At 41.0% G+C, this 12,145-nt stretch overlaps 1 protein-coding gene across 2 annotated transcripts; it reads right to left on the reverse strand.

The window, feature by feature from the left end:
- Nucleotides 1-2,717: 2,717 nt before the first annotated feature.
- LOC147434546 (FKBP-like peptidyl-prolyl cis-trans isomerase family protein) lies at nucleotides 2,718-9,915 on the reverse strand. 2 transcript variants are annotated; one of them, XM_086491011.1, is made up of 7 exons: nucleotides 9,708-9,915; nucleotides 9,245-9,360; nucleotides 9,034-9,167; nucleotides 8,875-8,954; nucleotides 8,695-8,787; nucleotides 8,473-8,627; nucleotides 2,718-3,585 (listed from the first exon to the last, which is right to left on the reverse strand). In XM_086491011.1, exons 2-6 carry the CDS (start codon nucleotides 9,348-9,350, stop codon nucleotides 8,474-8,476), a joined length of 567 nt encoding a protein of 188 aa, XP_086347137.1. In that variant the 5' UTR covers nucleotides 9,351-9,360; nucleotides 9,708-9,915; the 3' UTR covers nucleotides 2,718-3,585; nucleotide 8,473. The 2 variants fall into 2 exon arrangements, with proteins under 2 accessions (XP_086347137.1, XP_086347136.1); XM_086491010.1 differs by lacking the exon at nucleotides 2,718-3,585 and having other exon boundaries at nucleotides 8,291-8,627.
- Nucleotides 9,916-12,145: the final 2,230 nt, after the last annotated feature.

Genomic DNA, 12,145 nt, shown 5'->3' on the forward strand with positions numbered 1-12,145 from the left:
ACAAGAGGGAAAATAGCAAACTAATCCAAAATGCTTTGAGATAATTATCAGAGGTAAAAATCATATTAAAGAACTCGTGATAATTATCTTAACCTGAGATAATTAGTTTAACTAGTTATCTCATCAAAAAAACACTGTTTTTGAGAAAAAATACAAGTAGAAAAATAGCAAACTAATCCAAAAAATTTTGAGATAATTATCAGAGGTAAACCACATGTTAAAATACTTGTGATAATTATCTTAACTTCAGATAGCTAGTTTAACAAATTATCTCAATAAAAAAACACTTTTTAAAAGAAAAAATAAAAGATAAAAAATAATAAATTAACCCAAAAAGCTTTGAGATAATTATCAAAGATAAAACTCATCTTAAGAAACTCGTCATAATTATCTTAACTTCAAATAATTAGTGTAACTAATTATTTTAACTAATAGTAACCAATTTTACATATAAATCAAAAAAAGAAAACTAGTAATTGAATTTATATAATTACCCAATAACTACCAGAGGTCACAAACATCTTTATCTACTTGTGATAATTATACCATAGTTAATTAGTGAGTTTAGAAAGTTATAATTGATCAAAAGTCCTATTTTTAACAAAAGATTAATTAAAACAAATAGACTTTGCGGTTAAAAGTTATTAAGAAATTTATAGTAAGTATAATCGTGTGATATAAAGTTGAAGAAATGAAATCATTAAAAAAAAAAGAATAAATATTAAGCTCAAATTAAGCAGATTCCAAGCTTAAAATTTGATGGAGAAATTAAAAAATATATATAGAAAATTATAAAAAAATTAGAAGAGCTTAGAAAACACTTAGCGAAGCTGTGGAAAAAGTTATCATGCTTATATAGACAAATAAGAAACTTACTTAGTCAAGAGTTTACCAATTAAGACTATAAATTTAACTTTGGATGAGTTACGATTAAATACAAAGGTGAAGTCCCTGAACTAGAGAAGCAGAGGCTAGAAATGTGTAAGCAACTCATTAAAATGCTCAAGCATCGCTAGAACCACCTCCACCAGAATTGAAGGATAGGATAGTCACCCCAGTGCACAAAGATGAGAGCATTAAATTAGACGAATTGCCTAGAGAAGAGGTACATCATAGGGAAGAACCACTGCCAAGGTCGCAAGACTCGAGGGTAGTCCAAAATACAGCAGATGAATCAATGAGGGATTTCTCACCTTATGTTCCTATAGTTGAGGAGCAGTGGCCAGAGGAGTTATGGAAGGCTGTCCGAGATGCCCTAAAAAGAGAAGAGGATGCTGGACCAGCACCATTTCCTGAAATCACATTAGATAGACCACAAATGAGTGTTGATGCGAGGTCATATTATGGTGACGTAGGATCGATAGCCTCCGAAGACAGTAGACCTGTATCGTTAAGAACTTTGCCACAGTACATGGGAGACAGATTTTGAATAATTTATTTAATGATTAGACGTCCTTTTTTATAAGGATAAGAAGTTATGGTACCTAAAAGGACCCGAGCCAACCCTACATATGATGATGAGGGCAGAGCTCTAAAAGAACTAGAGCGTTGCACGACGATGAAGTGGGGCCTAGTAGTAGGCTTACAGAGGAGTCTTCAGACGCCAGCGTAATAGCAGATGGCCGATCAATCCCAGGTGGATTTTCTATTATTCAATTAAGCCTTTAAATAGTTTAAGTTTTTTTATAAGTTAGCATTACATACGTAAGGAGTGAGTAAGAATCAGAAAAAGAATAATTGACCAAAAATGGAAGGTAACTTCCAACATGCATTTGTTTATAATAGGAAAGAGTTCGTTAAGGGGAGGAAAGGATTGATTAAGATCAATCAACACTTGCTCATCAAGTTAATAATTAACATATTGCTTGAGCTTAGAAGAGTTGGCTTCCTCATCCTTGGAGTATGAGAAGGAGAAATCACGTATACCACTTTGCTCAAAAGCTGGAAGAGTGAGCAAGATAGCAAACCAGCTAGGGGTTTTGGATTTGTTTTTATAGGGGTCGTTCTCCTTCTCATAGGAGAAACTATTCTTGCTTGGTTGGCATTGTTATAGAAAATAGTTGATGTTGTTAGTCATGATATTTATCAAGTCGTGTATCAAAAAAAGTATGTCTACATATAGTAGAGCGTAGTGTATAGAAATTCTCCTCAAGTGGCCATTGATGAAGCATGAAATGATTTAACATATATGAAATCAATCATTTCTATGAAGAGAAACAATTGAGAAGACATACAAATTAACGAGAATATAGTCCAAGTATAAGACTATTGACATGGTAAGCAAGTAGTTTCTCGTCTGAGTGTGCAAGGCAATGAACGTTGTTTTGTCAAGCTACAAAACAAACATGGGATTAATTAAACTTTTTGTCATGCAATGAGGAGATGATCTGCAAACCATACAATACAAGTCATACAAAAGTACCATGCTTTTTGAGGAGATGACACAATCTGCAAATCATACAATACACATCATAAAAAGTACCATATAAAAGTATGGTGGAGAATCGGCATTGTCTCCCCAAAAATTTTAAGGAACGAAGTTGTGCCCTGTCTCATAGCTTAGTTGTGGTGCCCAAACAACCGCACATGGAGATTTGGATGTAGATGATGAACCTGGATGACTTGTTGACAAATTAGAGTTTGTGTAAATGCTCTTGCTCTCAATTTGTACACCTTGTGATGAATGTAGATAAAGTTTGTTGTGGCACACAATTCAAGAGGTCAAGGTTAGCAAACAATTACGAAAGGAGTTACGAGCTAGAAACATTACCTGAGTGTACATAATGTGTATCGTGACACAATCTTAACCCATCCCTCTTGAGATGATCTCTTCACAACATATTTTGTATAAGCAATCCTGCGTGTGGTAATTTGCGACATGCATATTTGCGACATTTCAATTACACCCCGCAAGCTGCTAAAACTGCCATGATCCATGACACGTGAAACCATATGTTGGTCCCAATGTTCATGCCGTTTTGAAGAGCTAGGGTTCCTATCATCTCGATTCCTCTTGCTCAGGTCTCTTGTGTCCATCATTGTTGTCACCTCCAGCATATCCATTGATCGATTCGAATGATCATCATGCTCTCTTAAGGGTCCTTCGATCTCTATGGCTATGATCCCCTCTATGTTCATCCCGTCTGTCATGGTCTGTTCCTCTTTCACACTTTCTCCAATGTCAATCATGTCTACTACGATCTCCATCATCATGTCTACCACGATCTCCATGTTGCCTTTTGCAACTAGTGTTGAAGCTTGTTCAGCTTGGAATACAACTACCCTTATACATGTCCGCATTGACCTTAAGTATGGGAACCTTGCAACCTATGCGCTACAAGTGATCTCGACGGGAAACTCCCACCTTGGAATACCTCCATCAACTTCAGCAACTTCAACACCTTCTGACCTCTAGATCTTGGTAATTTCTTTGCCATACCCGCCTTTCAGGAGCATGAGGCTATTAGATCAACAATGGCAAACATCACCCTTCTTGCTTTTGAGAGGGGTTTTCCTCAAATTTCTTGGCCACAATCAATGCATCTTGGAAAACTTTTATGCTCGTTTTTTATGCAACTTTGTTACCTGCAAAAGCGAGAAGTGTGCCTCAACTTAGTCTTGAGCCAATTGGAAAATCAGTGGAGAAGGGAAAAATTGGTTTGGAAATTTATTAAAAGAGTAACTTTGCAAAATTGAAAAACTTCCTCTTTGGATCTACCCTAAAGGGAATTTTGTGTGTTTGTGAAATTGATTTTTCATGGACACTGTAGAAGTAGGTTTACATGGAAAGTTGACACATAACAATAGCCTCCATGCCCAAGAATAGCAAGCTGTAACGACGGAGGGTTTAAGAAACCAGTGTGCAAGGAGAGCTTCCCGTAGAATGAAATTTAAGATGTCTGCAATGAACGTACCACTTTCGCTTCCCAATACCCAAGTTGGCTTCCAGCTCTATGCAAACCTTCATATTATGGGACAAAAGTCCCCTAAAGCTATCATTATCACCACCCTTACGCATGCCAAAAAAGTGATGCAAGAGAGCTTTTTATGTTACTAGAAGCGAATGCAAGCCATGAGAAAAGAAGGGCGAACAGCTTTTTATCCCGTCCACAGTCATCGTAAGAAAGAGTTCTCTACGGTTGGATCAATTAATATTCGATGGTCGGGATTGAGCCACACGGCTCAATCTGTTGGCCTCATTTGAGATAAGCACCTTAGGCTTACCAAGTACTCATTCAAGGGGTACGTAGCTTTTTGGGAATCATGGTTAACTCGAACACTTTTTAGGTAGACCACTAGTGATCTATGCCTCCTAAGAAAATACAAAAAGAGCACTAGCAGTATCAACATATAAGGAACATGATATCAACGAGAAAGGAACATGCTGCTTATGCAAACGGTCCTGCCATCTACAGCTATGTAGCTGACAAAGAAGGATAGCAGTCAATGCCAAAGATGATAGAGAAGAAACAACAGGCAATACCAAGAAAGTTGATGAGGGAAACACAAAGGACAGACCATCAGGGACACCAAAAAGGAGCTGCTAAGTACATCTCAATGAACTAAAATCGACATTCCACTTGCTGAAGGTGGCCCCTGTAATCCAGAGCTATGGAGGCTAACACCAAGGACGCATATTACGCGTACCTCCAAGGCCAGCCAGAAGATGTCCATGCACAAAAGACCCACAGAGAGAATAGAGCTCCAACTATAGCACGCACCACCAAAAAAAGGTAAAAGATGAAGAGAGAACCACCAACCAAGATTAAAACAAAAAAACCACTGAAAAGAAAAGACGAAAATAAAACACGAGAAACCAAAAATAGAGACCAAAAAGAAAACAATCCAAGCCAAACTTCACTCACTCACCCACCCCCAGTGCCCACACCAAAAGCAACATTCGAAGCATGGAATTAAAAGTAAAAACAAATGCCGCGAAAAAATAAGCTACACAACTGAGACACCACACCACACACACCAGAGAACAACTTTGAAAGCACATAAAAAATACAACTACATATAAAACAAAACCAACAACAAAAGAAAAAGGGAAAATAGGAAAGGGAAGGGCACAATGATCACCATGCCAAGGATGACAAGAGAGCTTCGGCGATGGGGGCAGCATAGTCGAACCTCGACCACAGCCTCACCCACGGCACCGACGGAATTGATAGTGCCAGTTGTAATTGAGCACAGTTACATGAAAACTGCGCGCACCTCCTCACTATCTCTAGCTGAAGTGTTCAAAAAAGCAGCAGAAACGGAACATACCACAATACAATGGCACAAGGCACTTGGCTTGGCCAAGCACTAGCAAGAACACCGGTCTGAATACTGACGACAGCCACAACAGGCCGTGGGCATAGCAGCCTCAATTGGGTGGCAAGAACCAGTGCGGATACCATAGCAGGGGAGAAGGCAGCCAAGCGAAAAGGCTGAAGGGGGATGATGGACTGCCAAAGACCGCTCTAAAAATAATCCTTTGATAGAATGCAAACACTGCACTAGGCTTCAGCAATAGGGTTAAAAGGCTGCACCTGAGACAGTAACAGAGGCACATTGAGACAATGCAGTCAACCAGGCTACATAGATGAACGGGCTGGCAGGGATGTGATGCTTGAAGACAGGCAGGCGGCTAAGCCTGCATGTGGAGCAGCAACAGCCGAGGTAAATTGAGACGATGCTGTATATAGATGAACTCGCTGGCAGGTATACTACGCTTGAAGACAGGCCGGACGAGGGGCAGTAACAGCCGAGGCAAACTGAGACGATGCTGCCAACCAGGCTACATAGATGAACACACCGGCAGAGATGCAGCACATGAAGACAGGCAGGCGACAGGTGATAAACTCCCCCTTGATGCTTGAGTGATTCGATGCTTTCTTAGAAGGCTGTGATCGTCCGCAGCAGCATCCATCTAAATATATTTCTTTATTTATTTATTTATATTAGTAATAAATACCTTATCCCATAGCACCACAATCACCCAGCTTTGTGAGTTTTTCAAAAGTCTAAAATTCAATAAATTTTCTGAAAAGATCACTTCTTCAGCATTTTTAGAACATCTCCACCCCATAGCACTTCTCGTGTTTGAAATCTCCATTTGGTTTATCCATTAACCCGAGATCCACTAAGATACTAGTGTCCACAATCTTTTGGCCTACTGCCCATTGTAGTTTCAACATCACCCATAGTCTAACAGGCTTGATGTAGAGATGTGAAGAGCACTAGATACAGATACACAAAATACAACTTTCTACAGCAAAGAAAAGACCAGAAGATCCTAGGATTTAGGGCTTTAATGGTAGTCTTCCAATCTCTTGTATTTCTTGCATGCTCCCCATTGTGACAAGGTATGTTCACTCACCACCTGTAGGGCATATAAAACAAGTTGGACGAGGTGAAAAGCCACGATTGCCTACATAAGAGGAACAGAAAGAGTGAACACCCTAACTTCTAACCTGTCTCTAATAAAAGCCAATATATAGTAATGTTCTGTTGGCTTAAACCGGTTTTTTTTTTTTTCTCAAATAAATTCCACAAAGGGAAAGACAAACATTGCAGTACACTCTTCTTCCCTCGAGGTCCAGACTCGAGGGTCAGGGGGGCACAAGATCCTGCATCTAGTGTACATTGAATCCCGTAATTTCTGCCCATAACCGTCAGATGAATGACAGATCAATACCCGGCAATCATTCCCAATAGTTGTATGACATTTCGACATGAGGAATTTATACTGCACACGCAGCTGTGCCTGACTGTACTTGGGCTGCAGAAAGGACTGTTTTCTCCAGAAGGAGCTTTGTGTAACTGGTCAGAGACCAGTTATCGGTCCCCCCTCCCCCAGACCTTCACGAGTTGGAAAGGTCCTTTACTGACCCCTTTCCCTCTATAATCACTGCTCCTATACGCCCATCAGTTGTCATGCAGTCGCAGTGATTACAGGAAAAGGTCTATAAAAGACCTTTCTCTACACCATAAATGTTTCAAACCAACAAGAAGAAAAGTAAAGCCTTCAGGCACAAACCATTTACCTCTAAAAAGACCTCACTTCCTGAGAAGACGGGAGAAATTATAAACCACAATATTGGGCATTACCACCTTACAGCCATCCTTGTCAAAAGCCTGTTTTTGGCCTGCCATGCGAGGCCTAAGGGCAGGTTCAGACTGCATACACCTACGGAAAAGTACAGGGGCATGTGCAGGCGAGGCAAAAGATAATTGCCAGCGAAAAGCAGGAGTAACATCCGGACCCACCATCTCCATGGGCGGCCTCAACCCTTGGAACAGGGGGACGTCCACAGCCTTTTCAGCACAAAATGACAGGTGTTGATCTCACTACCATGTCGTTGGGAAGTAATACCCTTAACCAGCAGGACGAAGACGATCTTGTGCTCAGGATCCATACATTTTCAATTTATGTGCAGTAATGGACTGTGCAGGGAACTACAGAATTTTCGGTAGCTGCTTTGCGCAGTCTGTATGCGCCCTGAGCTATGCGTCTCAAAGGCAGTTAAGCTCTCCCTCACATACACACACACACACACACACACACACAGAGCAAAAGGTGGGTCTTGTGACCCTTTGCATTACATTAACTCGACCAAAGGTCCATTTGGAAAAAAAACCCTGAAGATATACAATACAGCTGGGTTCAGACGAGGTGACAGCAAAGGCAACCTTCTTCTCCTCCTCTGTCTCCTCTGATCAAAACAAGAAGCGGTAATGCTCACCGAGTTTGAAGATGACGGAATTTGGCCAATGAAGAGTGCTGGTGCTCTCCCCCTGCACAGCCCACAAATTCCAATGACAAAGGAAGGGAGCACTCTGCAATGTCCGAGGTGGAAGTATTGCCACACATTATGGTGGGTGCGGGTGCAGCAGAGGCTGGGTTTTCTTTTGCCCATTGGCTGCAGTCCATCAGGGATGCACACCCCTGCCACTTCCTCTGCCTCTGCCTTGTGTGTACCCAGCCTAAGACGATGGGGAAAAAATTAAAATACCCATACAACCACAGGATACATCAAAGGATAAGTTATAAGTGGTAAAGAAGCTCTAGCTGCTGAAGGAAACCTACACAAATCTCTCTCTCTCTCTCTCTCTCTCTCTCTCTCTCTCTCTGCTAGTGAGCACCATGTCTCTCTCCTCTACCCATTCTTCCGTAGACCTAATCTTTTACCTTTCATATAAATTCTCAACAAATAGGACTAGAATAAGCAAAGCCAAAAGTCAAAAGCCCCTATACATACTAAACGAGCTCGCACACAGTAAAGATCAACCACAAGCTCCATACACAAGAAGTTACTTGCTAATGCAAGTACCGCGCAAACAGTAAAAACCAACCACAAACTCCATACACAAAAAGTTACTTGCTAATGCAAGTACATGTTCGTCACCCACAAGACAGATAGGGCTAGCATACATAAATGTCATTAGTCTATAGCTACTTAAAACACAAAAACCTCCTCATACATCATTTGTTGCCCTTCCCCTTCCCTTTTCCTCCACCCTTCTTAGACTCTAGTTTGGCCTGCATACGAGCCGCTGCAGCGGCTTTGGCCTCCTCTCTTTTTTTCTTTTCCTCCTCCTTTTTAGCTCCAGCTTCTTCTCTTTGCTTTCTCAATTGCCTGCAAGCAAATATTCATGAATGCCTTCATAACTATGCTCCTAAGAAAGTGCTCCAAAGATACTTACTCTAGCTTTGCTTTCTCAGCAGCTACACTGTCCAATGTAGAGCCCTTTCTAGGTTTGCACGCCAAAAGTTCGACCTCAAATATCAGTATGGCACTGCAAATAAGAGGGAAGATCCAAATCTTTGAATGTAGTTCTAAAAAGGAGCATCTGCAGTGAAAACCACGAGCTAAAAAAGCATACTTTTCAGGAATTTCCGGAGGCGATCCAGAAGGTCCATATGCATAGTCAGGTTGGCAGGTGATTCTTGCAACTTCCCCAACCTTAAAACAGCACATTTTATGTGAAAGAAATGCTCCCAACATCATTATCAAGACACTCCAAGCACTTTGTTCAAATTACCTTCATAGTTTTTACTGCAATTTCCCAAGCCTTGATCACACTTCCTTGACCCAGCTCAAAGCTAAACAATGTGTTATCTTCCCGAGTAGAATCAAACACCTCTTTGGTGTCCGCAAGAATCCCCTCATACTGCACTGTAAATTAAACAAATTTGTGATAGCAGCGGCTGGTACAACAAGGAAAAAATATACCTAGAGGTTCAAAGACATACAATCAACGAGGGGCAGTTCATCAGATGGGGCAAGGGCATCAGGTTTTGCCATCTTCAGCACTTTCTTCATCACCCCTCCATCACCAGATAAATCCAGCTCTTCCATATTAGCACCCCTGCAAAGATTCATGATAGCCAGCATACAACGATCCTTCACACTTTCCAAAACTCCCATAGAATCAATAAGGGTGTTCATACAAATCAAACAGCGTGAAAACATTGTCGAAAGCAAGAAGGTAGCTGAGGATGGATAAGCACAGCCAAGACGTACAGACAAACACACATAGTCCTTCAGCAGCAAGCCAGGATTCTACACACAGAATTCTCTGCAAAGCAATCTTTCTAGAGCACTCCGCCCTGACCAGTTCGTAAAACCCTCGACTTTTCACGCACACAGAAATACATATGGTTTGCAAGCGGGAACACACACACACACACACACAGCAAAGCAAAGTTGGCTCACCTGAAAGGTTAGTGAACTCGACAATTACTACTGCGAGAGGTCGCAGCACAGGCCAGATCAAAAAGATCTTGCGGGCAAGGGGGCGAAGGCTTTGCCGTCTTGAAGGCGGTAGAGGGATAAAGCACAATACACAGATAAAAGAAGAGAGTTTCTTGAGTGCGTGAGCAGCAGTTTGCCATAGCCCGGTGTCCCAGCTTTGTTGTGGACGACATTTCAGCCCTCCTAATTTATACCCACAAGGCTTCCTAGACACTCACGGAGGTGGTATATGCGCATCATAATTTGTCTACTCACCATCTGGCATCAAGGGCGTGTGTGTGCTCGATAGAGAGAGAGGGAGGAGAGAGAGAGAGAGAGAATGTGTGCGTGTGTGTGAGAGGAGAGGACCTTTGTATTAGAGCATAATAGATAATAAACTACAAAAGCAAAGAATATAAGTAGCTGTCCACCATTACCATTGTGTTATGGGCCTATGACTCTTCTCACCTCCGTGACATAATTGTTTGCCTACCATTGCACACTAGTGATGATAATAGAAGCAAAAGAAAAAGTGCTTATGATTTTGCATAAAGATAAAGATCGGAGAGAGTAAGGTGGTAGAAACATTTTGTTGAAGCAAAGCTCCTTGAAAGTTTGGACCTTGGCTACACTTTAGGTATGAATAACTCCTTCTTAGGATGAGTCTCTTGTTCCCTATGGGACTGCACCCTTAGCTATGGTTGGCATCTCTGTTGAACAAACCTGGCTTGTGACCCAATGGACGCAACATTTTACCATAGTGGCACTTACTGTGTCATAAAATATAATATCTAACTATACCCAAATGATTTTCTCATATTAAATTGATCACTTAACGTGAGAGAATAAACAGGAACAAGAGTTAGAATATAGATATGTGATTAAGATGCATCTCAGCACGGGGCCAAAGGTAATGGGCCCAAACGGGAGATGGTATATCAAAGAGCAATGCTAATGGAGCTTAAAATACCTTGGGGTTAGCTTCATCCAATAGTTAGTGTGAAAAGCCTTAGGTAAGCTAGGATTGTGTAAGGTCTCTGACCCCAACCAAAAAGAGCACCCTTGTACCATGAAATGATCATAATGGAAAAAAGTTACTATTTTTAGCAGTTTTTCGAATTCCGTCAGTGCCATGATGTTTAAAATGTCATAAAGCTTCGAAATGTGAATTAAAATAATTTTTGTGAAAATTTTCCAAATATAGTAAGTTTTTGGTCACCCGACCCGTTTAGTTTTGACCGTCTCGAAAATCTACACCTGTACCCCGAATTTGAAAAAAAATGCATTTTCGGACCCCGGGGGCTATTAAATATGGGAGGTACTCGGGCCAGTACGCCTTAGTTAGAGCTTCGTATGGCAATTTACGGCATCAAAATCCGATTCGTATGACCCGTTTTAGCTTAGAACCAAATTTCCTAAAAATTGTCCGGGGAGGCACCGGGGGCCCGGGACTGTGTGGGAACAGGTCCCAGCCCACTCCAGATCTGCTTTAGCAGCTAGGGGGCGCCCTCTTGCTTTGTGGGAGTCTTGGGGAAGCTGCCAAGCCTGCAACTCAGTCTCAGAACCAGTTAACCAAGCCAACCTGACACTTGGTGGGCAGGAAACTGGACTTGCCATGCTTAACTGGAGAAGCTCCCAAATGCAATTAGCAACTCAGATCAATTTTCAGCTTGAGGAGGCCTATTTAAAAACCTGCACACACACACACACACACACACACACACACACACACACACACACACACATATGCTCACACACACAGTGCACACACACACTCTGGAAAGGTGCTGCCGGCACACACACAGCTTTTGAAGGAGAAGCAAGGAGGGAGGTGCTGTCGAAATTCCAATCTCGAGGATTCATTGCATCAAAAATTTAAGAGGATTCTCAGCCCCTAATCACGGTAATTATGGTTTAATTACTGCTCTTCTTAATCTCATCATTACATAATTCTTGTCTACTATGCCTACTTTTAGTTATAATTCTCTATAGCTGCTCTCTAAGTTTTCATAGCTATACTTCATTACATAATTATCATTCATTTAGTTAATTTATTCAGCCATTCATCATCCTTAATCAAGGATTAATGCATGATTAGGAAAGATTCTCTCTCTAGGCGATATAGTCAATAAATTGTCAGCTAGTAATAGTGTAGATTTGTCAGAATTCAATCTTTCACTACTCAATAGAGTTGTAATTAAATTATACTTAATCTTCTCCCACATTTAGATGCGATTAAGGCTGAAAATTAATCCGTCATTAGTCCAATAAGAAGAAGGTTTTTCCATCACACATGCATGCGGTCACTCTGCACCTTCATATTGCTCTAGGAAAATGAATGAGCTTGCTTACTTCATATCTTTCGTGAATCAATTAAAAAAACTCTGAATTTCTTAATCATCTAAGCCAAATAATTAACC

The sequence above is a fragment of the Adiantum capillus-veneris genome, chromosome 19 (assembly GCF_014529385.1).
Source record: "Adiantum capillus-veneris isolate H3 chromosome 19, ASM1452938v2, whole genome shotgun sequence".
Lineage (NCBI taxonomy): Eukaryota > Viridiplantae > Streptophyta > Polypodiopsida > Polypodiales > Pteridaceae > Adiantum > Adiantum capillus-veneris.

Excerpts from the sequence above, each read along its gene's own strand:
- LOC147434546 (XM_086491011.1), bottom strand. The coding sequence starts at position 9,350 with ATGGAAGAGCTGGATTTATCTGGTGATGGAGGGGTGATGAAGAAAGTG. Across the intron at positions 8,955-9,033 it reads TTGCAGTAAAAACTATGAAG|GTTGGGGAAGTTGCAAGAAT; the intron begins GTAATTTGAACA and ends TGCTGTTTTAAG. Across the intron at positions 8,788-8,874 it reads CCTCCGGAAATTCCTGAAAA|TGCCATACTGATATTTGAGG; the intron begins GTATGCTTTTTT and ends TCTTATTTGCAG.